Below are 27787 nucleotides of genomic sequence, written 5' to 3'. Positions count from 1 at the left end.
TTATTATTGTTGAAATTTAAAGTTGCGATGGTCCGTGTTCACATCATGTGACACATCATGTGAATCACGGACGCTTCTGTCAGAAAAACAAAGAACAAGTCTGAGCTTAATAATTCAAATCACTTTATTCTGTGTCTCACTGAAAATGTTTCCAAAAATAAAACATTTGCATGAACGGACCAGCAGAACAACAAGAGCGAAAAACCACAGAGACCTTTTTCAACTGCAGGATTTCAGCTTCACCGTTGACTTTTCAAACATCAAAGAGTCAGTTTTTAAAATCTGGAAAGTTATTTATGACGGTCAAACATTTTCCCAAAGTCATTTTTTTTTTTAGATTTGTTTAATTTAATTTAATTTAATTTAATTTAATTTAATTTTCAGTTGCGAAATTTGAAAATAATGACAACGGTTTTCAGACTTCCGGTCCAGCAGGTGGCGGTAAACCCCACAGCGGTCATTTCACTGAGCATGCGCGCAGACACCAACCCGGAAGTGTATGTGGTAAACACTTTGAGCACACGACGCCCGTCAGCGCGCGCTGGTCCCGGTTTTTGTCCCGGTTTTGGGTCCGCTCCGCCGTTAAACGCGCCGGTAAGATGTCTAAGATCGAGATGCTGCGGCTGCTCATCACGCAGCGGCTCACGGAGGCCGCGGAGGAGATCTTCGGGGTGTTCGGGAGGACCATCGCCGAGTACGAGGAGGAGATCTCCCGCTCCAAGCTGGAGATCGACCGGCAGCGGCGGCTGCTGGAGCTCCGCAGGACGCCGCGGGTCTCCGTGCGGCCCGACGGCTCAGGTCAGCATCGACTTATCGTCATTTACCGGTAACCGCCGGTCCGCCGGTGCACCGGGCACCGAGCCGCCCGGTGGTCCCGGTTAAAGGACGGCAGCGGTTTACGGTAACCTGATCAAAAACACGTTAAATAAAGCGGGAATGTGTAAACAATACCGAACAAACTTTGTTTTTTGGGAGAAAAAGGCGGGAATTAACAGGGCCGTTAACAACTATGTGAAAAGAAATGTAAGGGACTGTTCGTTATTTATGAGAGAGGAGGGAGTGGTGCGGAAAATAAGTCACTGTCAGAACAGGAAATAACACAAAAAGTACAAAATAAATGCACGGAAAAAACTTCAAAATAAAATCCTATAAACACTTGAGGTGGAAGCGATGTTTTCTTTGATTAATCTTTACTTAATTAGTCAACAATGTAACATGAAAACTATTATTCCTCAAGTGTAGATATTGATTTTACAGTTCCTCTACAAATTTCGATTTATTCTTAAAAAAACAACTTCCTTTTGCTTTGAAAATGTGATTTTTTCTGATTAAAATACTTATTTTTCTCTTAATATGTTTATTGGAACATTTCTGAGGGATTTTTCTTTCTTTAAACACTGATAGCGACTTTAATTTATTTTACTGACAGTATTCAAAGGAAACATGCATTTGAAGGTACGGGTTTTTTTCTTAAAAAAAAGTTTGATTTTTTGTTTTCTTTATAAAAATTGGCAGTTTCTCTCTTTCTTTAAAACACTTTGGAGATTTTTTTCTCTGTAAAATTTTTTGCCTTCCAAATCTGCATGTTTTCTTTAAAAAGTACCTCGAGAAAAGTACTCATTGTGCTGAATGATGTACAAAATATGATATTGTTCCTAAATTATTGATGCATTAATGTGTTTATCACTGTAAGTTTCAGCTGGTGAAGGTGGAGCTCATTGTAATGACTGAATGACTGCTGGGTAATTTAATGTTTAATAAAACATAATTTTTTAATAATTTAACTTTGTATCAGTAATCTGTAAAGTAACTAAAGCTGGCAGAGAAATGGAGTATAAAAGTATTTCTCTCTGAGATACGGTGCAGTGGAAGGGTTAAGGGGCATAAAATGGAAATACTTAGTACTATACTAATACTAGTGAAGTACAAGTACCTCAGAAGTGTACTTCAGTACAGAGTAAACGTGTTGTTCTGTTTTCTCGGCGTCCTGACTCTGGTCTCTCTGTTGTCGGCAGCTCTCTGCGAGCAGCAGGACTGGGGCTCCGGTCTGGACCTGAACGAGATCAAACCTCCCTCCATCAAAGAGGAAGAGGAGGAGGAGCTGTGGCAGGAGGAGGCGCCGCGGGCCGACGACCACAACGATGTCAAGTTCGTGTTGTTCCGGAGCGGCGGCACCAGGACCGAGCAGGACGACGACCACATGGCCTCCTCGCTCTCAAAGCTCCAGGACCTGGAGGACTCGGAGCTGGACGCCCAGCCGGGGACCTCGCTCCAGCAGACTTGCTCCGACCTGGACGAGGACGCCCCCGACGCTTCGGATCCAGCTTCAGGTAACGGCGACTGCGTGGACTTGGACGCGCCGCTGTCCGAGGTGGTGGACTCGTACATTTGCACCATCTGCGGCCGCGCGTTCGCTCAGCGAGGCCACTGGGCCAAACACGTGCAGGTGCACCGCAAGGTCGAGACCAAAGCCGACAAATCGTACACGTGCGATATTTGCGGGAAGAGGCTGACGCGGTTTGACGGTTATCAGAAACACTTGCGGATTCACACGGGCGAAAAGCCGTACAGCTGCGATGAGTGCGGGCGCAGATTCAGCGACAACTCCAACTACAAACGACATATCCGCACACACACGGGACAGAAAACGGCGCAGAGCTGAGGCCGCAGGATGAGGGGGCGGGCTGAGGCCGCAGGGCTGAGGGTTGAGGGCGGGGCTGAGGGTTGAGGGGGCGGGGCTGAGGGTGTGGGGTGAGGGTTCATACTGGCGTGAGACCGGGCAGGACGAACCCCAAAGACGTTCCTCCCAAACAGCGATAAATATGAAAGTCCTCCTTCTTCCACACCGACTGATTGACAGGGATGTTTTTTTTGTTTTTTTTTAAAATTTCCTGTTTTGTTTTTTGTTTTTTTTTATTAAAATGTGTAAAACACAGCAGGGCTGCACAAATATGGCCAAAAAAATAATTATAATTATTCTGATCAAAATTGAGATCACGATGACACGATGTTTTTGAGCATGCCTGCAGGTTTTCTTTTTTCTTTTTTCTTAGAATCACCAAAAATTTTTGAAGGAAAAAAAATCCCAAATTCTTCCTTTAAAAATCAGTGACTTTTATAAAGTACAAAAAAATGCTAAAATTCTAAATCAAAATTGAGATCACGATGGTATTTTTTTGGAGAAGAGATATTTTCATTGCGTTTTCACTTTTTTCTTAAAATGATTTATTAATAAAATAATAAATACAAAATATTTTCAAAGAAATAAAAGCAAATTCTTTTCTTTAAAAATCGTCAGTAAAATAAACACAAAATGCAGCTATTTAAAGTTGTAAGCCCCTCCTCTCAAGCCTTTTTGCCCCTCCCCCTCCCCTCTCATAAATAACAAACTGTCCCCAAGTTATATTTAAACATTTAGTTATAATCTTGTTCTGCATTCATTGTTTTTAAAATAATATAATTTAAAAAAAGCTGTTTTATAGTTAAGAAAAAGAACAGTATAGAATATTGAGAATATATGTTCTTTAAAATTTGCCTCAAACTCCTGGAAATGTTTCGGTATAAACGTGTGTGAACTCAGAGTTTCACTTTCGCTGCGTCGAACGTTCTGCTGCTCCGTCTGTGCCCACAGTGCGCTCTGCGCTCCCAGAGCGTGGTGCAGTCAATAACCAAACTGGATATTTTTGAAGTGCTTCCAAAGAAAAGTGCAGCTCAGAATCCTAAAATAATTAGTGGCGGCTGATGTTTTAATCGTCACAGCAGATAAATAAATGTATTGTAAACGGTGAATGATGGTTTATGAACGATGACGTTTGATTTTAGCCGTCTGCAACATTTAGGAAAGTTTTTCACAGGCTGCTGCAGGGCGAGTTTTTATGAGCGCGGATCACGTTTGAAACGTCGCAGCCCAACATGTTGATTTTATTGTTGGAAGCCCAAATTATGACTGTGATTAATATCTGATTAACTGTGCAGCCCTGAAACACAGAAACGCATTTTTCAGCACAGAGCAGCTTTAAAAGGTTTCAGGTTTTACTTTTAATTAGGAAAACTAAAACGTATTTATTGAAACTGTCAGAGGAGAAAAAACACGGACTGAAGGAACAAACGAGTCACGAACGTGTCACGACTTTGTTCGGCTGCGGTGAAGCGGCGGGAGGAAAAACCGGATTCTAAAACGTTTTCTTTTGCATTTTACTGTGGAAAAATAAACGGACAGGAAACTTTTTTGTATTTATCCACGCTGGTGCGAACCAGGACCAGAACAAGGAAGAAGAGACAGAATATAGTATTTTTATAGCTGATATATTTTGACAGACATTTCTACACTGGAAGAAACGCTGACGCGGCACTTTACAGACGCATCACGGGCTCGGTTTCTGTCCGTTCACGCTCACCGAGCTCCAGCTGCGTTCACCGAGGATCACTTTCAATCTGCTCTGGAGCTTTTATTTTTGAATATTTTTGAACATTTAAATCTCCTTTCAGGGTGTCGGACAAACAGGAAGCCAGTGATGCTTTTAAACAGCTGTACGACATTTACTAAAATAATAAAGTCACGTGGTTGAAAACTGTTTTCCATGTTTCTGACATCGATTCAGATACTTTGATTTTAGTTGAAGAAACTTCCACATTTTACAGCAAATGTTAATATTCTCGTGTGTTTATCGTCTTGTAATGTGACAGATTTTAGAATAATTACAGTTATATTTGATGATCGCTTCACAAACACCAAAACATCTCTGTTTAACCCTTTAAAACACTCAAAGAGGGTGAAGAGCAACTTAGAGAACCAGACGAAAAAATTACCAAGAAACTGGTTAAAAAAACAACAAGAGAAATATCTGTAAATAAACAAACTGAACAGTAAAAAAAAGGGAAATGACCTCAACAAAGTGCCCCCCCCCACTGAATTTTAATGATTTTTTTCTTAAAAACAAATATAATCAAGAGAATAATAAATATTTGATTGATATTTTCCCTAATATCTAATATTTTTTGCCACCTTTTACTTCTTTTTTTTGAATTTGTGCAACATGTTTCTTTACACACACAGTTACATATTAAGCTCTTTCCCGTGTTTTTTTTCTGGTTCAGAAGTTTAAATTTTAGTAAAAAGCGCCTGAATGCAGCACAGGAAATCTGATGTGGATCCTGGTGTTAAAGGGTTAATATAATCTAATCTGGTGACATTTCTGCAGAAATTCCTGGAAAAGTCATGAAAAATGGTTTAAAGGTAACAGAAAGTTTTGGAAAAAGTCTTGAATATTCATTGTTGTGGCTTTTTTTAAAAACGTGCTCATAAATACTCCAAAAACACACAGAATACCTTCCTGCCACTCGAGCTGCTTTCAGACACCTTTTACAAAAATTGAAACCTTTCAGCTCTGAACAAACTCTTTGATTTCTTTCAAGAACATGAAAAAAAAACATGAGCAGTTTGGAAAGAAAATAGTAGATAAAGAAAACTATTTTTAAAAAAGGAAACTGTCTGTCCTAAAGAAAAAGCTTTGAAAACTGAATTTCTAATGATCATTATTACCTATTTATAATGATGTTACAGAATTATTACAATTTTTATTTTTTAGTTCATTTACCTGTTTGTTTTTTGTCTTTTCCTTTTCTTTTTTTAAATATATTTTTCAGGTAATTATTTTGTACTTTTGACTATTTTTTTTTTTGCTAATTTTTGCTACTTTTCTTCTTGAGCTGCTTATTGCCTTCTTCTCACGTTTTTGACAGAAAACAGGCCAAATGTGCAGGTTTTAAAGGGTTAAATACAGGTACTGTGCTGCGTGACCATTATAACGGTACATCGGCCTATTTATTTCTATCTAGTTGAAGTTATGTAATTGGATAAACTGTTTTTGCTGCCGTCATGCGCTTGTTGGAAATATCGTATTTTCCAGCTGTGCATTCGTAATTACGACACAGACGCATTCAAAAAACAACAAACGCGGACGCTGGAAGTAAAGATGTTTTTTTATGTACTCGAAAAAACGAACGCTGTTGAACACTGTCAGTATTCTGGCTGCTGCAGAGCTCAGTTTGCTGCAGATAACAGACGCAGAAGCTAAAATGCGACTCTGCTAAGAGTCAGTGAGAGCTACGAGGAACAAAATAACCACATACGTAGTTTTTTACTGTCAGTCGTTGAAACTGTTGGATGATTTCATGATTTCTGACATTTCGGCTGCTCTGAAACGTCACGCAAACTTCACAGCTTTCCCACTCGGGATTCCAACTTTAAAGAGACGTTCATGTGCTCGTAACTCTTAAATACGGCATTTTCGAGGAGCACGTGAAGGCAGCGAAAGTTTAAGTAATGGAAAAGTTTTGAAAATTCATCAGTAAAAATTAACGCGAACCTTGAATTAATTAAAATAAAACATGCAGCAGACAGTCCTTAAATCCACCAGCTCCAGTCTGTTTGCTTTGAAATTCATCACTTTTTCTCACAGTACCTCTAAAGAGTTTCCTTCGTGTAAGTTTTGATAATGTGTGTATCAGAGGAATTATGTGGCTGTTTTAGATTTGCATTTTTCTTCTGTGTACCAGATATCTGTGTGCCACACCTGGAATTTCAGACTCTTGCAGAACTCCCCAAAATGTCACCGAAAAGTTGAACGCTTTCACCCTTTGGACATAAAATCAGCCTCTAAATATCATTTTGTGAAGAGTTTGTGCTTCTAAAACAAACTGAAGATTTATGAAATGTTCCTGTTAGGTTTTTATTTTATTTTCATTGATGATTTTAGCAACATCAAAACAAAAGTTTTAACACGCAAATCAAGACAAATGTTCACTGACCCATCTGTTCCAAACAAGAAGCACAACTCCAGTAAAGACAGAGTTACACAAAAAGAGCCAAAAAATACAACAAACAAACAAACAAAGAAACAAACAAAAACAAAGAAAGAAAGAAAGAAAGAAAGAAAGAAACAAAAACACAAAAACAAAGAAACAAACAAAGTGTCTTCATGGTGTCAGTCCCCTCAGAATCTACCAGTTCATCATTACCGCTTTATTCGGCCGTTCCTCACATTAAGGCCAAAAAACGACCCCAGATTTGTTAAAAAATATCTTCTCCCCCCTAATAATGTAACACGTTCAAACGCAGCCTTTTTTTTGTCGTCAGTTCAAATCGTTCCCTAAAACGGAGACCAGATGTTTTCCAGTGTCGTAATATTATTCTGCGTCCTGTCGTTGTAGCCAAGTGGACACAAAATCTCGAAACAAAATGATCTAGTAACAAACCTGTTCGGTTTCTTACTTTTGGAAAATCTAAAATAATGTCAATAAAAAAAGAAGAAAGATGTGAGTCTGGATCAGTGAAAATTACCCGACGTGTTTATTTGTCACCAGCAGATGGCAGCACGAGACTTTCTTTGAAACGGCTGCCGGTGACGCTGAAGTTCAGATTGAGCTCAATAATCACTTTCAGCGGCTAATTTCATCAATAAATCAGACTTTCTAAAACACTGCAGGTTTTAACAGGCGTCTGAAAGGTGAACCGGTGCATTTTTGAAGAGCCAATCGCAGGATTACAGCCGAGAAATTCGATGCTGCAGAGCTCTTTGAATGGGGCAGGAAGAGACGAGCATGTGAGTTATTCTTTAGGTGCAAATGCTGAACTGTTTCCATGTTTTTATCCAAAGCTTTTTGATAAACAAGCTCAATTTTGTGCTTTCTTATTCACTCTGGCACTGATACTCAACTTACGGCCCATGGGCCAAATCTGGCCCCTGATAGGGCGCCAGGTGCCCCCCCCAACCATTTTCTAATTGACAGTAAAAATAAAGTGATGGGAATTGTTTTTGGCCTTTTAGTGTCCAGAAGGTGCCGGAGGAGGATCCCTCACACCCACCGACAGGTCTCAGCCGAGACCCTAATGTCCCAAAATCTGAGAAATGACCTTAAATCCTAGAAACATGAATGGACAGAGTGAGGATCTTTGCTGTAAAGCGGCTCAGAGAGAAACGTTTTGAGGGACTAAAGATGCTCGTGTTGGTGTTTGAAGCTCGTGTTGAACAGAAACTATTAAATTATTATTTTTCTCTTGTACAGATAGTTGTGGGTTTTTGTCTCAGTTTTAACCCCTCGTGTACAATATGTAAAATCCACTAAACTCCTGTGGTGTGCAGATTTGTTCTGTACCTGGAACTTCGTCAAGGACCCTTTTCAAGGATCACTTGACCTCAGCAAAATTAAAGAAGCCGCTGAAAAATCCCAGAATTCCTTTCGTGCCCACTTTGGACCCCTTTTCCGACTCCTTGAAGTACCCCAGGACCATCTTCAGGGGTCCTTGCCATATTCACACAAAACCTTAACACACCAAGGGCTTCCAGGACCTACTCAAGGATTCCTGGACAGCAGCCCAGGATTCCTCCTTGAACTATCGGGACACCACCAATGATTGTGAGACGGTCAAAACAATTTGGAGAACACCTTCAAGGACTCCTGCAGCTCCTTCTAAAATGTGTGAAACCCCATCAGTGGCGCATGTGACTATCTCAAGGACTCTTGGGCCTCTCCGAGGATACCCAAGGACCCCTCAGGATTCCTGAAATAGTGAAAAACACATAAAGGATCCCTAGATTTAAGTCGAATCCTTCCAGAACCTTGTAAAGAACCTTGGATACTGCATCTAGGACTATTGAAACTCTTGCGTGACTCCAGGGCACCCTCAAGGACTCCAGGAACCACAGAGCTGATGGTTAAGACCTTCATAGTCCGCTGTCGTAAGGACTGACCTTCATGTCCGGTGAAACTGGGACCTTTTATCACTTCAGAAGAGCGCTGCAGGGTTTCAGAGGAGACGCGATGTGGCGTTGGATGCTGTTTGTCTCTGGAGGGACGAAAACCTCATTTATAGTTTTTTAATAATTGGACAAAAATGAAAATTGTAATGAAAAGAGAAAATGCCATTAACCAGCAGGGCTTTATTCTTTAATCTGCTGACAGTGACAGCAGAATATAAAATACACTGCTCACTGTAACCAGCTGATTTTTGAGGAAAATACTTCCTGTGTTTCGTTTCTTTGAGTTTGGAGTTTTGTCAAGGACCTCTGGATCGACACGTCTCTTTCAGACATCCCAAAGACACCCATGTAGATCCCTGGAAACCCCTGGAAAACTTCAGAACCCAACCCAGGACTTCTAGATCACCTCCAAAATATTTTTTAACTTATTAACCATTTAAGCACTCCTTTAACACCCCCACCTGAAATACCCTTAAATCCTTCCCTTACCTTCAAGGACTCCTGAAACACCCCCCAGGCACCAGGATCTGCTGGTCTAAAATGTATTTAAGCACCCTTGGGACACCCCAAGGCCCTCTTAGAAACCATTCAGTGACTCAAGGCAAGGAATCAAGGACTCCTGTACACCCTCAGAAACTCCCAGAGTTCCTTGTAAGAACTTTTGAAACATCCTAAGGACATCTTGAGACAATTACCAGGCTCCTTGAACTTTTGGCAGTCTTTGAAAGGGTTTTTGTCGTTTTTTGGAATCCTGAAACAAGTTTCAATAATCTCTGAACACATTTAGGGCCCTAAGAGTTTTTCAAGGAACCCCTGGATTCCATAAACCCTCAAGGACCCCTAGAAATCGCTCAAGGTCCTCTAGATCGTCTCAGGCCCTTTTGGACTGTTTGGTCCATGGCAAGACTCCAGGATTTGCTCAGAGTGCATCTCAAGGACTTCCAAAGTCAGCCTAAGAACTTCTGAGGCCCTTCAAGGATTTAAGGTTTCTTTAGTGAGTGTGACTTTTGCTTTCATTGTTTGTTGCAGCTCTTTATTCTGTTTTTCACTCACAACTTCAGAGTAATGCCCATCAGGAACTAACGGTGTCCGAAAAATGTTTTCAAGCACCCTACAAATCCTGGAAATCGTCCAAGGTTCTCTGGATGGCCCTTTCGTGCCTCGACAGGTCATGGAGTCTTGGCATGGACAACGGCACATCTCAAGGACTCCCAAAATCACCCCAAAAACTTCTGTGACTCTTCGAGAACTCCACGTTTGTTACGTGAGTATGATGTTTGTTTTTATGGTCTGTTGCAGCTTTTTATTCCTTTTTTTCACCCACAGACACAGAAGTCACTTCAGTCTGAGAAATTTTCCACAGTAGCTTTTATTTACACTTTCATCCGCGCTTTAATTAATAGCAGTAAGGTGAACATAATAGTTTGTGACATTATTACACTGTCATTGTGTTGCGGGCCCAGCGGGAGGCGCTGTGAGTCCGTTATCAGCGATGTCACAGTGTCTCTGCTCCGTCCTCCGTCCCTCCCCGGCTGAATCACAGAGAGCACGTTTAGAGGACGAGAGCCGCCAAATGAATAAACTCATTTTATTTTCAAAGGTTACAAGTGCATCCTCATACAAAAAAAGCAAAAAAGGTTTTCATAAAATGAGCCATCGTGTTCATTTTCTGCAGTAGCACCCAGTGAAAACATTCAGGAAATGAGCTTCTTTTGTTGTTATTTTATCAAGTTTCGGCAGATTTCTGACAGTTTGTGTTGAACAGATGGAGATCCTCGTTGCTCATTTTGTCTTTACGTCTGTGTGAATTTATTTCAGCGTAAAAACGTTTAGAAAAGACCAGTTTCTCTTTGAGTCCTGCGAGGTGAAAACACTCATCTGATGTTTCTGTTCCCTCTTTGCAGCTTCGGGGAAACGAGACTCGGTGTAAAAGTGACCGCTGAGAGGCGATGGAGCGATTTAAAGGACCACACAGGTACTCTCATATTTTTTAACCCATTAACTACAAGTTGCCTTTTCTTTATATTGGCAATGACCTTTTTTGGGGGGCGGCTGAGCGTTGTTTTAAAATTTCCTGATATCTGAGTTTTTGGACTGATACCGTAGAGATTCTTTGGATTGTGTCTTAACCCCTCAAACCTGAGTAAATACGTTTTATTTCCTTTAAAAACATGGGCAGAAAGGCAATGAGCAACTTAAAAAAGAAGTGACCCCAAAAATTAGCAAGAAATTAAAAAAAATATACCCAAAAATATAAAACAAGAAGAAGAAACAAAAAGTTTGAAAAAAAAACCAAGAAAAAAGAAAAGAAATTACCAGAAAAAAAGTGCTTAAATAATTTTAAATATATAGTTTTGATAGATATAAATATAGCTCTGTGGATATATTTTCCTATCTTTAAAATATATATATACATTTTTTCTTCCAAATCTAATTTCTTGCAATTTGGGAGGCATCTCAAGAAGCTCATGACCTTTTTTATCTGTTCTGCTCTGGATTCAGAGGTTTAAACACTTGAGAACGACTCTGAGTGCAGCACAAGAAACATGATGTTGATCCAGGTTTCAAAGGGTTAATTATCAAAACAAAATCATTTTTACATGTTAAATGTTGTCTGAACACATGCAGTCGCACAAGAATTTGTCTGATTAAATCACTTAAAATTAGCAGTTGACTGATTTAAACTAAGCGAAGGAAGAAAAAATCGTCGACGCCGACCCCGACGACCACGCCGACCCTGACAACCACGCCGACCCCGACGACTACGCCGACCCCGACGACCACGCCGACCCCGTCGACTACGCCGACAACCACGCCACGACGATTCGCCGACCCGACGTCCACGCCGACCCCGACAACCACGCCGACCCCGTCGACTACGCCGACCCCGACAACCACGCCGACCCCGACGACCACGCCGACCCTGACGACCACGCCGACCCTGACAACCACGCCGACCCTGACAACCACGACTGACTGACCAACCCTGACTCAAAGACTCAAAGACTCAGACTCACAAACTCTCAGACTCACAGACACAGACTCACAGACACAGACTCACAGACTCACAGACTCAAAGACTCAGACTCTCAGACTCACAGACTCAGACTCAAAGACTGACTCACAGACTCTCAGACTCTCAGACTCAGACTCACAGACTCAGACTCAGACTCAAAGACTCACAGACTCGTGAACTCATTATAATTGAACCTTTTTCTCAAACGTTCCTCTTGTTCTGTCACAAAGCGTCAGATTTCTCACCGTTTCGAGGATCAGACTCGCTGCGCCGTTAATGTGGACTTTGATTGGTGCAGGCGGCGTCTTCCCAGCGACCCGAGCGACTCTAATGTGCGATAACCATCAAAGAGTCTCAGATTCAGGTCGCGGATTAGAGCGGATGATGTAACCTCTTCAAATAGAGAGCGTGACACCAGTCGGCCCGTCACATGGATCCGAGTCAAACTGCCGCTTTGTCCTCGCTTATTCAATCTGAGCCGAACAGTCAGGCCGCTCTGAGGGCGTGTGACGCAGCGCCGCTTTCACAGCTCGTCCAGAGTCCCCCTCGGACCCCCCCGCCCCTGTCGTCCGGTGCCGCCGGACTCAAAGTTGCATCATTTGGTGCAGAGGCTGCTCGCCTCGACTCCGGCAGACAGAAACGGACTCTCCGCTGCAGCAGCTTCATCTGCATCAGCTGAGAGCGTCCGAGAAAACCAGAACCAGCTGCAGGATGTTTGTCTGCTGCAGCGGCAGCCGGAGACCGAACAGACGCCGAAAACTCACAGAGAAAAGTTCAGTAACTGACATCCAATCGACCGGCAGCTGCTCGCCGGTTTTGGTCTTTCATGCTGCGTCACCTGAAACACGTTTCCTTTTTTGAAATGTCAAAAATCTTAATTTTCTGCAGAAGTCAGTGCAGGAGTCATACAGCGCGGAAAAACCTTGAAAAGTCATAAAATTTGCAAATAGCAAATTCCAGGCCTGCAAAAGTTTTTTGACAAACTTTGCGTCATAACTCACGATGTGTCCAGAGATCATCGGAAATATGAAAATCCAACAACAATTTCCGTTTTTACACTTTCTGGCTGTGATAAATGGTGTCTTTTTGAAGCAAATAATGCATGTTTTCAAGAAAGAAAAAAAGCCAAAATATTTCCTTCAAAAATGGCCAAAAATAAGAATTTCCCAAGTTTTATTTTTTCAATTATCCCAAAATTTTTAAAGAAAAAAAATAAGCATTTTTCCATAAAAATTTCATATGAAAAATCAAAAAAATATTTCTTTCAAAATCACCACCAATTTCAAAAGAAAAGAACATTGCTAATTTTGAAGAAAAATACTAATAAAAATAAAAATCTCCCAAATGTTTCATTAAAAATTGCCCCAAATTTTTAAAGATAAAAAAAATTACATTTCAACAAAAAAAAAGACAATATCTTTTCTTCAAAAAAAAAAATCACCAAAATAATTTACCAACAATTTTGAAAATAATAATTAAAAAAATATACTGACAGTTTTCTTTCAGGAAAGCATGCGTTTCAGCTGCGGGCTCTGATTTCCTGATTTCCTTAGATTTGAAACATTTCTGGTTGGAATCCGTTTGGGTTTTGTGCTGTTTTTCGTTCTCCAAACACTAAAAGAACAAAACTATTAAAATGTATCATCATGTTATTCTCTCACATTTTCAGCATCTGTTAAAATCTGAAAAATATCAGAATGATCGACACAGTGAACAATCTGTCTCAGCTGTTCAAGGATTTTCACAAAGTTTGAAAGCATGAAACTGAATACAGTCAAACTGAAACTTTTCGGTCTTGTTCGTGTTCTGGTTTGGGATTTTCTGTTGATTTGTCTCTTTCGTTCACAGCTTCGCTGCAGCTGCGTGTCGCTCTCAGACGTCTCCATGAACTCGCCATCAGCAGCTCGCAGCACGTCGTTAACGAAACTCCAGCGAAGAATTTAAAGGTGAGTGAATATTTGTTTTTATGAATGTACGCGCTGTCGACGTTTTATGTTTAAATCTGAGAAAAATGGTCTGACTTTGTTCAATAAGATGTGTAGAAAGCAATGAGCAACTTAACAAGACAGACCCTTGAAAAATAAATGAGCAAAACAAAAAATCTAAAGAAAATTACATGAAAATAAAAAAGAAATTAAAAACCAAAATCAAACAAGAGAATGACCCTGTACCCCTTCCAAAAACATTTAAAAAATTGAAAAAAAGGATACATTTTTTTCTGTGACAAATATATGGTTATAACGATAATAATTTTATAATTATAATAATAATTTTTTTTTTTTTTGGTAATTTTATGGGACATTTCTTGCCAAGTTGCTCTTGTCTCAAGTTTTCCACAGAATTCAAACCGATTTGGTTAAATAGGAGAAAGAAAACTGATGTCGGTTCAAGTTAATAGCCGAGTGGTTTTGAAAACATAGAAAAGAGGCAATGAGCAACTTGGTAATAAAACGTGCTGCAAATGGCAAGAAATTATTTAAGATGAAAAGAAAAAGAATCTCCAAAAAAACGAGAGAAAATTCTTCGAAAATTAACAAAAAACAAGAAAACGTTCACGAAAACAATATTTTTAATTTTTGAAAATAATAATTTCTTTTAATGAGTGAGCATGGTTTTAAATACAGCACATTTCATGTCCCGTATGTTACATAATCATCGTTGTTTCAAGGAATCAAATTTAGTGTATTTTTAATTATTTTTCAAAATGATGTTATAGAAAAGTTTTTTTTTACACCTGCAGGTCATTTCTTTGTCTTTCATGTTACTTTTTTTGTTGCAAAATTTCAAGTAATTTACTGGCAATTTTATTTTTTTTCAGTTTCTTGCCAATATTTTGGATCATTTCTTGTTAAGTTTCTCATTGCATTCTTAAAAGGAATCAGGCCCAGATTTGCTCGGTTTTCAAAGGGTTAAGCAGACTGGAGATGATTTCACACTGAACGTGATGAAAAATTACAGGTGCATCGTAACAAAATAGAATATTATTGAAAAACCAATATTATACATCAGTTATTTAAGAAAGTAAAAAATGTGACATATAGAGCGGCGCTCCGTGTACAGAGGTTGTATCCTCGCCGCAGCGGCCGCGGGTTCGATTCCGGTGTCGACCCTGTGCCACACTAATGCAGTAATTCATCACCAAGGAGCCCAAAACCAAGTAGTGAGAATATAAATGAACAGCAGTTGGACATTTCTGTTTTGTAGATCATTTTTTGAATCGTCAGGAAATATTTCTGATTTCTGATTCTCATAATCATCAAAATGAAAACAAAAAAAATGCTTTAAATCAATTTTTTTGTGAAGAATACACAATATATATATTTTAGAGTTAAATTACGAAGAAAAATGAACTTTTCATGATACTCAGTTTTTCAGAGATGCACCCGCACGTACAAAGACAACGCAAAGATGCAAAGATGCAAATTCGCAAACACGCGGTGGACGAAATGAATGACGGGATGCGAATGACGTAAAGACGGGAAATTTGTGTCTAAATTTTTCAACTTGAGCAAGAAATTTGAGCCACGCTGTGTGAACTCGCCTCTGCAAAAGTCAGCGGGGATTTCTGCTGTCTGAAAAAAGATTTCACAAACTAACATCGGATGATGAAAGTGAAACATGTTAAAGCGAAGTAAACGCGAATCTTAAATCTGTTTAATGAACGTCGTCACGCAGGTTCATCTGAGTTTTGCTGCTGCGGGGACTTTTCATTATTTCATTATTGCTCGTTTTCTTCTTTTTGTTTGTAAAAGTAAAGCTGAAGTTGAATGTTGAATGTCTCTTATGATCAAATGCAGAGTGAAAACGATGGAAATGAATGACCCCTGACCCCCCAGGAGGCCACGCCCCCCACTTTGGGAACCGCTGCACTCGAGGTGAAAGAGATGATCTTTTTTAATGTTTGGGGAAACTGACATGCAGCATCAATAATGTCATAACTTCCTGAAAATGTAATTCCGTCTGAAAATATGATCAATTTTCCCTTAAAATGAATAAATATGTAAACTAGAGCTGTCAGCGTTCACACGTTAATTGTGATGCAATTAAGATCCGTAATTAACACGTTCATTTTGTTTTTGATCACTAAAGAGGCCGTAGCGGGCTGAGTTTTAAAGCGACAGTGACGATACTGACGAATCCGACGTCAACAAACATCATAATAGATTCTCAGGAAATTCGGCTAAATAACCAAAAGTGGGCTGAATTTTGGAAAAACTCCTAACTCATCAAACAGTTTTGAAATGCAAAATAATTTTAATAAAGTAATTAAAAAATGGGATTAATTGCGGTTAACTACTGAAATTATGTGATTAATCACGATAAAAAAAAAGCCCTGAATAAAACCCAATAAAGTGATAATCTGACCAATAATGTAATCAAATTTGACATTGAAATTGAAATTGACATTTTTGACACAATACCTTATATTATTGAGTTTTTTTTACAGCACAGTGATGCAAACTTATCAGAAAATATTGTAAATCAAAAAAAGTGTAAAAAGTGCAACCAAAAAAAAAACGTTACAGCAGCACTTCTTGGTCTTTAAAGACCACCTTAAAGGTATTAAAGATAAGAAAAAACGTTACTTTAATTTGAGTCAGGACATTTTTTTACGTCATTGGTTTAAGTTCTATGACTTTCTCTTTTTCTGTAAAAATACTATAAGACATTTTTATTTATTTTTTATTGAAGTTTTTATGTATTTTTTTAGTTTTGATGAAACATTTGTTAAAAGTATGTAAACAAAGTTTGTGTTGTTTGTTTTATTCCAAATTCTAAATATTGACAAAAATATTTTAATTTTTTTTGTAAATGAAAATCGGTTCCAAATATCGGTTATCGGTCTCGTTAACTACTAATAATCGATGTCGGTCGCCTCCTGGTCTGTGTGTTTGTGTTCATTCTTTCCTTTTTTACGTGTTTGAAATAAATTTCATTTCAGGTTACCACATTATCGGGTTTTATTACATTTTCAGGAAATCGATACATCGTCGGGTGCTGCACGACATTTTCAGAAAAGGCCAAAAAAACGTTGTCGAAGCCGTTTCTGCTGTTCACCCGTCAAACTACCGGAAAATGTATTTTATATAAACGGTTTCCTCACATGACATAAATGAAACCAACAGCTCTGATTTATCACCGCTGGATTTGATCTCTGAAACAGTTTGTAGATCCCACGGTTCATAAAAATTCGCTCTTGTAGATAAAGACGGATGCAGGCGGGCAAATGAGCAGTTATTAATTCAAGAAAATCAAAGGAGTCATTTCAACGTACAAATGAGTAAACTGAAGGAGTATTTCGAGTGCTGAGTGCAGTAAATCCTCCCTCCGTCACGTCTGTGGTTCAGATACCAATATGGTATAAAAGAGGACATTCACGGTTTATTCGGATCTGCGTCTCAGAGCCGTTTCGTGTCCTCAAAGTGTCGCTGATGTACAAAAATCTCCATCTCTCCAAGACGTGATAACAAAAAAAAAAAAAAAAAAATCTCACTGCAGTTTTTTTTCTCCTTTTTGGAGTTTTGTCACTTCCTGTCAGGTCCTCAGAGTCCTGCAGAAACCGTCCCGGTGGCGGTCCAGGTCCCAGACTCAGTTCATGTCGGGTTTGTGACGTGTGGAAATCTGGGCCCGGTGCCACGGTGCGACCAGCCGGGGACGTTAGATCAAAGCGCGAGAAAGAAAAACTGCATCAATCAGGAGTTTTTCAGGCCGTCTGGAGCCGCGGGGACGCCGTCTGAGTCGTTCATGTCCTTCGTCCTGATTTTGGAATGTTTCTGCGACTCGTCTGAGCCGATCGCAATCTGTCAAGAGGGAGCGTCTCCACAAGCATTTATTTGTGGATCCTCAGAGCGTCTCTGACTCAGAGCGGCAGCGGCGTCCTGAGGGGTCATGACGAGGAGCGACGGGGACAAACAGCTCTGAAGTCTCTTTCGTGTCCCATCAGCGCTCTCACTTTGGCGAGGATGTGTTGGAATGGCGCCACTTCCTCCCACGGCCTCAGTAGTTGTATTTTCCCGCCTCTGCGACCGTTGACGTTGCCGTGTTAGGGAGGAACAGAGGTTTTGGCGGGACTTGGGGTTTGAGCGACGCCGTTCTGCGGACAATGGCCGCCCGCTGCACGTGCGGCCCCTCGCTGTAGCTGTGCTGCCGCGTCAGGCAGGTGCTGGCGATAGACGGCCGCTGGCTTTCGCCATTGGTATCCGCCGCAGCGGTTGGCGGGCCGTTGCTGCTGCTGTTGGTGTTCATCCTGGCGAGAAAGTGTGCGTGCTGCGGCCCCCGCTGGTTGAAGCTGTGGTGGCGAGGCACGGCGCCACCCCCGCTGCCCATCTTAATGAGCGAGTGCCGCTGGGAGTGATGACGCGCCACCGAGACGCCGCTTCCTCCGGGTCTCTCCGGAATGACCTGCTGCTGAAGCGGAGTGGAGGACGAGGAGGAGGAGGACGAAGGGATGGAGGTGGAGGAGGTGGGGTTGTTGGAGGAGGAGGAGGACGAGGAGGAGGACGAGGTGGAGCTCTGAGTGGGAGCGTCGAGGCGTTTGGGGAGTCCGTCCCTCGGCAGCGTGGAGGTGCTGTAGTACGGAGCGGATTCTGTCTCGGGGATCTGCTGCTGGTGATGGTGACCGCCGCCACCGCTGCTGCTGCTGTTATTATTGTGGTGGTTGCTATGGTGATGGCTGTGGTTGTAGTGGTGCGTGCGGGTGTGGCCATGGTGGTTACTGGGATGGTGATGATGGTGGTGACCGTGATGATGTCCCCCGGAGGAGGACGAGGACGGCCCGGGGAACAGGGAGGACGAGGAGGTGGAGGTGAGGACCTTGATACCGCCGGTCCCCGACGCGCTGACCTCGTGGATGTGTTTGAGCAGCTCGTCCAGCGCCGACACGTCCACCACCGTCTGGGGGAGGGACTGCTGGGAGTGGTGGTGATGAGGGACGCCGCCGCCGCCTCCTCCTGCCGCTGCCGCCGCCGCCGCTCGCTCGTCACTCAGGATCTTCCTCTCCTCTGGCAGGTGCAGAGAAGTCGACGAGGCTCCCGCTCCGTGAGCCGTCCCGTTAGTCAAACTGTTGCCGTGGTGATGAGAGAAGGGAAACGCTTGCTGGGTCACGGAGTTCCCGACAACGGCCATGAAGCCCAGACCGGCTCCGGCGCCGCTGGGCCCGGAGGCGGGGTTGTCCTTGGCGTTGTTGCAGTTCTGGTTCTTCTCGTACTGATGGTGCCGCAGCGCCTTCATGTTCTTGATGGGCAGCTCCGGGGTGGAGTCGGGCGTCGGCAGGCCGGACAGCTCGCCGTCAGCCTGAGACAGAGACTGAAGAGACGCTCGGTTAGACAAAAACACAACAGGAAGTACGGATGATGTGTTTGTTAAAGCTCTGACTGATCGCCGTGAGGAAACCGTGCGTCCGTCCGTCACCTCTGAGCGCCGCAATTCGTTACTTTCAGTTCTCTGCGAATAACAACGGAAGGATACGGACGACAGGAATGGTTTTGTCTTGTTTTGTCTAAAGTTTAAAGCGAGATGTCGCTGCGTTTCCCGCCTGGATGGTGCCACAAAAACCGGTTGTTAACTAAAGCGACCTTCCTTTTCTCGCCGGGACAAGGTCCCGTTTTTTATCGACATGTTGTGTTGGTCGGCAAGATAATCCAGGCGAGGCGGTCGTTTGTTATCGCTGTTTTTTCTTGCCTCAATAATGTGCCAATAAGCGTTTGTTCTTACCGATAAATTTCCACAAAAACGCGCTTTATTTTTCAGAGGTATCGCTGCGTTTCCTGTCGGGATCGTGCCACGAGAAGTGAGTGATCTTACTCACACGTACCTGCGTTTTATGGCGTTTTTTTATGACGTACCACACTGTGACAGATTTTGTGGTATTTTTATATTATTAGTAATAATAATATGTTTTATTTAAAGAGCGCAGAGACAGATGACATTTTGTGATCCTACCATACCATAGTACGACATTTTTTAGAATATTTGTGATCACATACTACTACGACGGCTTTTGAGGGAATATTAAAGACAACCTGATGAATTTTCTCGACTTACTAAACTATGATTTAATGTAATGAAATCCTTCAACATATTATACTAGGACTTTTTTGGAAGAAATTTTTCAATATACTATACTATGAGATGTATGTATATATATATATATATATGTATTTTTTAAATGAATGAATTAATTTTAACAGATAAAACAGTTTCAACAGACTAACATGATGGCAAACTGACATTTGATATTAAATGTAATAAGAGTATTTTTAACCCGTCCAGGCTGCCCGTCATGGCGAGCTGTCCCACCTGAGAGAGGCTGAGGTCGGGGTCGCCCAGCGGCAGGCCCTGGTGTCCCGGCGTGTGGAGGTGTGGCTCGGCCCGGCCGTTGGGGATAAAGGAGCTGTACATCTTTGGGGTGGACACGTCCAGCTTGTCCTCCTGTAGGACAAAGAGAAAGAAGCCTTCGCTTTAGGACGATCCGTTCAGAGCGGAAAGACTTGTCTTTTTTAATCTTTAAAGGATGTGATGAAAACTTCGTCAGCAGGCGTTTCTGGGTGAGTCCCAATTATCACATTTCACACAGTTTAATGAGGAACTGGTGTAGATTTCATCAGAGGGGTCAGAGGTCGGCAGTAACTTGCTCTAGGACACTTGGAGACAGTCGAGTCCATAATGAAGCGGTCGATTGTAATGACCGAGCAAAAAGACTGAAGTGAAGCTTTTAACTTATCGCGTCCCCCCGAGAGAGGATGAATATTAACGTCGCTGCTCAAAATTCTGCTGATGCTGCTGCTGCTGCTTCTGAGCTCCAAACCCGAACCTGCAGAGGTGTGTGAACTGAACGGACCTCGACAGGTGCATCTTAAAAAATCACAAAATCCTGAAAACGTTCATTTAATGCTGATTTAATGCAAAAAGGCAAACTTTCAAATAATGTATATACATTACACGTAACATAAAATATTTCAATCATTTTTTTGTTTTAAATTGGATGACTATGGCTCATAGGTCATTAAAATCAGAAATCAGGTATCTCAGATTATTATTATATTTGCCAAATTCCTTTGTAAAGCGTTTCTGGGTGCAGCACAACATGAAAGCCTCCTTCAGCTAATCAGAAAAATTAGGGTCCTCAGTTAAAAGTATTAAAAGCCGATCAATTGATTTAACAAAGGCAAAGTAAAGACTAAATGAAAAAAAAAACTTAATCTAAATATTTTATAATGTGTCCCTATATTTTAACATATTTTACTTCCTGTATTGCCATTTTTGAGGTGCACTTTATTTTTTAAAATATATTTAATGAGCATTGTTGAAGGAGCTTATAATTGTGCAGATATCGATAAAGGGATTCGAAAGTATTAAGTTTGATGACATTTATTTACAAAGTCCTATACTATAACATTTTATGACTCTGTTATGACATTTTATACATTGGAATTTGTTCGCCATTTCCTGTCTTACAACACATTGACATTTTTGGTTCAATTTTGTTTTTTCTATAAATATTTCATCCAAAAATGTCATTCTATAAAATGTCGAGTTCATCCAAAAAGTCCTGATATAGAATGTCAACAATTTATATCCAAAAATCTAAAAGACAACAGACACAGTACAGTATGATGTTATTTTGAAAACATTGAATATAGCATGTTGAAAAAATGGCCAAAACGTCATAGTAGTAAGTCGAAAAATGTCAAAATATGACGTCCAAAAAAACGCTAAAAAAACCCATAAAATAGCATGTCGAGACACCATCATAATATATGTTCATGAATCAGCAGCAGCAGCCTTTTGAGCAACCGTTGAAAATCCCCAGCAGCAGCAGGAGGGCAGCCAATGAGAGACGGAGTGGAGAGAGTGATGACGCAACAAACCTCCAGAGAAAAGAGGACAAACAGATCACTGTTTGTGTTTTTGGCCCTTTTGAACTTCTGCCTAATCTTGACTAGGACTCTGTGTTAGATAATATATGTAAAAAGGAGTGAGGTAACTGTTGCTTTTGATTGACGCTTTTGACATTTTTATCTCGGAATAAAGCCTGCCTCGAGCAGTTTTAACCTTTTTCTACCAACCCGAAGTGTACGCCTTTTCATCCCTCTGAGAATCTAACGAGTGGCCAAAAGGCAAAAGAGAAACTGGACAAAAGCGAACTTTCAGTTTCCTGTTTCCGCATAGCATACTATGTCAAAAAATGTCAAATTTTGACATGTCCCAAAAATGTCAGAAAATCACCTGAAATAGCTTGTATAATCTCACCATTCCATAGACTGCTTAAAAAATGCCTACATGTCATTTTGAAGATTGTTGAAAGAATGGCTAAAAACCGCATAGTATAGTGTGTTGAAAAATGTCAAAATTTGACATGTCCCAAAAATAAATATAACGTTTTTGGCAATTTTTTCAACATTGTATGCTATAGCGCAAATATACAAGCTATTATAAGTCATTTTCTACAATTTTTGGGACATGTCAAAAGTTGACATTTTTCGACATACTATACTATGCGGTTTTTGGCCATTTTTTCAACATGCCTAAGTATGACGTTTTTGGCATTTTTTAAAAATTGTATGCAATGGTGTGAATTTACGGCCTATGATGAGTGGTTATCTCCCACATGTTAAAACTTGACATTTTTCGACATGCTCTACTATGCAGTTTTATTTAATTTTTTAAACATACCAAAATATGACGTCTTGGCCCATTTTCCACATTGTCTACTATGGTGCACCTCTGCAAGCTACAATAAGTCGTTTTCTGCCATTTTTGGGACATGTAGTGCCATAGCATACAATGTTGAAGAAATCCCAAAATGTCATATTTAAGCATGTTGAAAAAATGGCCAAAAACAACATAGTATAGTATGTTGAAAAATGACAAATTTTAACATCTCCCAAAAACAGCTGAAAACCAATTATTATTGCTTGTATAATTGCGCCATAGTATACAATTTTGAAAAAAATGCCAAACCCGTCATTTTAAAGCTGTTGAAAAAATGCCCAAAAATTGCATAGTATAGTATGCCGAGAAGTATCAAATTCTGACCCGTCGCAAAAATGGCTGAAAACCACATATTATAGCTTGTGGAGATGCGCAATAGTGTACAAAGTGGGAATGACAGTCAAAAAAGTCCAAAAACTTCACAATTTAGCATGTCCAAAAAATGGCCAAAAACGCCATAGTATAGTATGTCGAAAAATGTCAAATTTTGGCCCGTCGTAAAAAAGGCTGAAAACCACATATTATAGCTCGTAGAGACGCGAAATAGTGTACAAAGTGGGAATGAAGGCCAAAAAAGTCCAAAAACTTCATAATTTAGCATGTCCAAAAAATGGCCAAAAACGCCATAGTATAGTATGTCGAAAAATGTCAAATTTTGGCCTGTCGTAAAAATGGCTGAAAACCACATATTATAGCTTGTACAGACGCGCAATAATATACAAAGTGGGAATGAAGGCCAAAAAAGTCCAAAAACTTCATAATTTAGCATGTCCAAAAAATGGCTAAATATGCCATAGTATAGTATGTCGAAAAATGTCAAATTTTGGCCCGTCGTAAAAAAGGCTGAAAACCACATATTATAGCTCGTAGAGATGCAAAATAGTGTACAAAGTGGGAATGAAGGCCAAAAAAGTCCAAAAACTATGTAGTTTAGCTTGTCCGAAAAATGGCCAAAAACGCCATAGTATAGTATGTCGAAAAATGTCAAATTTTGACCTGTCAGAAAATGGCTGAAAACCACATATTATAGCTTGTACAGACGCGCAATAATATACAAAGTGGGAATCAAGGCCAAAAAGTCCAAAACTTCATGTGTTAGCATGTCTTAAATTGGCTAAAAATGCCATAGTATAGTATGTCGAAAAATGTCAAATTTTGACCCGTCGTAAAAATGGCTGAAAACTACATATTATAGCTCGCAGAGATACGTTATAGTGTACAAAGTGGGAATGAAGGCCAAAAAAGTCCAAAAACTTCATATGTTAGCATGTCCTAAATTGGCAAAAAAACGCCATAGTATAGTATGTCGAAAAATGTCAAATTTTGACCCGTCGTAAAAATGGCTGAAAACCACATATTATAGCTCGTAGAGACGCGCAATAGTGTACAAAGTGGGAATCAAGGCCAAAAAAGTCCAAAAACTTCATATGTTAGCATGTCTTAAATTGGCAAAAAAATGCCATAGTATAGTATGTCGAAAAATGTCAAATTTTGACCCGTCGTAAAAATGGCTGAAAACTACATATTATAGCTCGCAGAGATCGTTATAGTGTACAAAGTGGGAATGAAGGCCAAAAGTCCAAAAAACTTCATATGTTAGCATGTCCAAAAATGGCAAAAAACGCCATAGTATAGTATGTCGAAAAATGTCAAATTTTGACCCGTCGTAAAAATGGCTGAAAACCACATATTATAGCTCGTAGAGACGCGAAATAGTGTACAAAGTGGGAATGAAGGCCAAAAAAGTCCAAAAACTTCATAATTTAGCATGTCCAAAAAATGGCCAAAAACGCCATAGTATAGTATGTCGAAAAATGTCAAATTTTGGCCCGTCGTAAAAAATGCTGAAAACCACATATTATAGCTCGTAGAGATGCAAAATAGTGTACAAAGTGGGAATGAAGGCCAAAAAAGTCCAAAAACTTCATATGTTAGCATGTCCTAAATTGGCAAAAAAACGCCATAGTATAGTATGTCGAAAAATGTCAAATTTTGACCTGTCGTAAAAAAGGCTGAAGACCACATATTATAGCTCGTAGAGACATGTAATAGTGTACAAAGTGGGAATGAAGGCCAAAAAAGTAAAAACCCTTCATAATTTAGCATGTCCAAAAAATGGCAAAAAAACGCCATAGTATAGTATGTCGAAAAATGTCAAATTTTGACCCGTCAGAAAATTGTTGAAATCCACATATTATAGCTCGTAGAGACGCGAAATAGTGTACAAAGTGGGAATGAAGGCCAAAAAAGTCCAAAAACTTCATATGTTAGCATGTCCAAAAAATTGCAAAAAAAACGCCATAGTATAGTATGTCGAAAAATGTCAAATTTTGACCCGTCGCAAAAATGGCTGAAATGCACCGATTATAGCTTGTAGAGACACGTAATAGTGTACAAAGTGGGAATCAAGGCCAAAAAAGTAAAAACCATTCATAATTTAGCATGTCCAAAAAATGGCCAAAAACGCCATAGTATAGTATGTCGAAAAATGTCAAATTTTGACCCGTCGTAAAAATTGTTGAAATCCACATATTATAGCTCGTAGAGACGCGAAATAGTGTACAAAGTGGGAATGAAGGCCAAAAAAGTCCGAAAACTTCATAATTTAGCATGTCCAAAAAATGGCAAAAAAACGCCATAGTATAGTATGTCGAAAAATGTCAAATTTTGGCCCGTCGTAAAAAAGGCTGAAAACCACATATTATAGCTCGTAGAGATACAAAATAGTGTACAAAGTGGGAATGAAGGCCAAAAAAGTCCAAAAACTATGTAGTTTAGCTTGTCCGAAAAATGGCCAAAAACGCCATAGTATAGTATGTCGAAAAATGTCAAATTTTGACCCGTCGTAAAAATGGCTGAAAACCACATATTATAGCTCGTAGAGACGCGCAATAGTGTACAAAGTGGGAATCAAGGCCAAAAAAGTCCAAAAACTTCATGTGTTAGCATGTCTTAAATTGGCAAAAAAATGCCATAGTATAGTATGTCGAAAAATGTCAAATTTTGACCCGTCGTAAAAATGGCTGAAAACTACATATTATAGCTCGTAGAGATGCAAAATAGTGTAAAAAGTGGGAATGAAGGCCAAAAAAGTCCAAAAACTTCATATGTTAGCATGTCCTAAATTGGCAAAAAAACGCCATAGTATAGTATGTCGAAAAATGTCCAATTTTGACCCGTCGTAAAAATGGCTGAAAACCACATATTATAGCTCGTAGAGACGCGCAATAGTGTACAAAGTGGGAATCAAGGCCAAAAAAGTCCAAAAACTTCATATGTTAGCATGTCTTAAATTGGCAAAAAAATGCCATAGTATAGTATGTCGAAAAATGTCAAATTTTGACCCGTCAGAAAATGGCTGAAAACTACATATTATAGCTCGCAGAGATACGTTATAGTGTACAAAGTGGGAATGAAGGCCAAAAAAGTCCAAAAACTTCATATGTTAGCATGTCCAAAAAATGGCAAAAAAAACGCCATAGTATAGTATGTCGAAAAATGTCAAATTTTGACCCGTCGTAAAAATGGCTGAAAACCACATATTATAGCTCGTAGAGACGCGAAATAGTGTACAAAGTGGGAATGAAGGCCAAAAAAGTCCAAAAACTTCATAATTTAGCATGTCCAAAAATGGCCAAAAAGCAGCCATAGTATAGTATGTCGAAAAATGTCAAATTTTGGCCCGTCGTAAAAAATGCTGAAAACCACATATTATAGCTCGTAGAGATGCAAAATAGTGTACAAAGTGGGAATGAAGGCCAAAAAAGTCCAAAAACTTCATATGTTAGCATGTCCTAAATTGGCAAAAAAACGCCATAGTATAGTATGTCGAAAAATGTCAAATTTTGACCTGTCGTAAAAAAGGCTGAAGACCACATATTATAGCTCGTAGAGACATGTAATAGTGTACAAAGTGGGAATGAAGGCCAAAAAAGTCAAAAAACTTCATATGTTAGCATGTCCAAAAATGGCAAAAAACGCCATAGTATAGTATGTCGAAAAATGTCAAATTTTGGCCCGTCCTAAAAATGGCTGAAAACCACATATTATAGCTCGTAGAGACGCGCAATAGTGTACAAAGTGGGAATGAAGGCCAAAAAAGTAAAAACCCTTCATAATTTAGCATGTCCAAAAAATGGCAAAAAAACGCCATAGTATAGTATGTCGAAAAATGTCAAATTTTGACCCGTCGTAAAAATTGTTGAAATCCACATATTATAGCTCGTAGAGACGCGAAATAGTGTACAAAGTGGGAATGAAGGCCAAAAAGTCCAAAACTTCATATGTTAGCATGTCCAAAAATTGCAAAAAAAAACGCCATAGTATAGTATGTCGAAAATGTCAAATTTTGACCCGTCGTAAAATGGCTGAAATGCACCGATTATAGCTTGTAGAGACACGTAATAGTGTACAAAGTGGGAATCAAGGCCAAAAAAGTAAAAACCATTCATAATTTAGCATGTCCAAAAAATGGCCAAAAACGCCATAGTATAGTATGTCGAAAAATGTCAAATTTTGACCCGTCGTAAAAATTGTTGAAATCCACATATTATAGCTCGTAGAGACGCGAAATAGTGTACAAAGTGGGAATGAAGGCCAAAAAAGTCCAAAAACTTCATATGTTAGCATGTCCAAAAAATGGCAAAAAAACGCCATAGTATAGTATGTGTCGAAAAATGTCAAATTTTGGCCCGTCGTAAAAAAGGCTGAAAACCACATATTATAGCTCGTAGAGACGCGCAATAGTGTACAAAGTGGGAATCAAGGCCAAAAAAGTCCAAAAACTTCATATGTTAGCATGTCCAAAAAATGGCCAAAAACGCCATAGTATAGTATGTCGAAAAATGTCAAATTTTGACCCGTCGTAAAAATGGCTGAAAACTACATATTATAGCTCAGTGAGACGCCGAAATAGTGTACAAAGTGGGAATGAAGGCCAAAAAGTCCAAAAACTTCATAATTTAGCATGTCCAAAAATGGCCAAAACGCCATAGTATAGTATGTCGAAAAATGTCAAATTTTGACCCGTCGTAAAAATGGCTGAAAACCACATATTATAGCTTGTAGAGACGCGCAATAGTGTGCAATGTGGGAATGAAGGCCAAAAAAGTAAAAACCCTTCATAATTTAGCATGTCCAAAAAATGGCCAAAAACGCCATAGTATAGTATGTCGAAAAATGTCAAATTTTGACCCGTCGTAAAAAAAGGCTGAAAACCACATATTATAGCTCGTAGAGACGCGAAATAGTGTACAAAGTGGGAATGAAGGCCAAAAAAGTCCAAAAACTTCATATG

At 39.9% G+C, this 27787-nt stretch overlaps 2 protein-coding genes and 1 long non-coding RNA gene across 4 annotated transcripts in view; 2 read left to right on the top strand and 1 right to left on the bottom strand.

Moving 5' to 3' along the window:
* The first annotated feature begins 476 nt into the window (after window positions 1-476).
* On the top strand, window positions 477-4576 carry LOC121939502 (uncharacterized). The gene is made up of 2 exons (XM_042482520.2): window positions 477-798; window positions 2016-4576. The coding sequence occupies exons 1-2, from the start codon at window positions 600-602 to the stop codon at window positions 2660-2662; spliced, it is 846 nt and encodes a 281-aa protein (XP_042338454.1). The 5' UTR covers window positions 477-599; the 3' UTR covers window positions 2663-4576.
* Window positions 4577-12934: 8358 nt separating this feature from the next.
* LOC121965516 (semaphorin-6D-like) overlaps window positions 12935-27787 on the bottom strand; it is a 218225-nt gene continuing 203372 nt past the window's right edge. For both annotated transcript variants that reach the window (XM_088090593.1, XM_088090594.1), the window contains 2 exons: window positions 20077-20208; window positions 12935-19083 (listed from right to left, as the gene is read on the bottom strand). In XM_088090593.1, coding sequence (XP_087946719.1) covers window positions 17776-19083; window positions 20077-20208 — 1440 coding nt within the window. In that variant the 3' untranslated portion in view covers window positions 12935-17775. The remainder of the gene's footprint in view (window positions 19084-20076; window positions 20209-27787) is intronic.
* Window positions 13622-20932, top strand: LOC121939464 (uncharacterized). Its single transcript, XR_015779511.1, has 3 exons — window positions 13622-13724; window positions 15576-15653; window positions 20050-20932. It is a non-coding gene; the product is annotated as an uncharacterized LOC121939464 (long non-coding RNA).

The sequence above is a fragment of the Plectropomus leopardus genome, chromosome 17 (assembly GCF_026936395.1).
Source record: "Plectropomus leopardus strain MGB_pleo_1.0 chromosome 17, ASM2693639v1, whole genome shotgun sequence".
Taxonomy (NCBI): Eukaryota; Metazoa; Chordata; class Actinopteri; order Perciformes; family Serranidae; genus Plectropomus; species Plectropomus leopardus.
The sequence above is the reverse complement of the archived record's forward strand: the minus strand, read 5'-3'. Positions and strand labels throughout refer to the sequence as shown.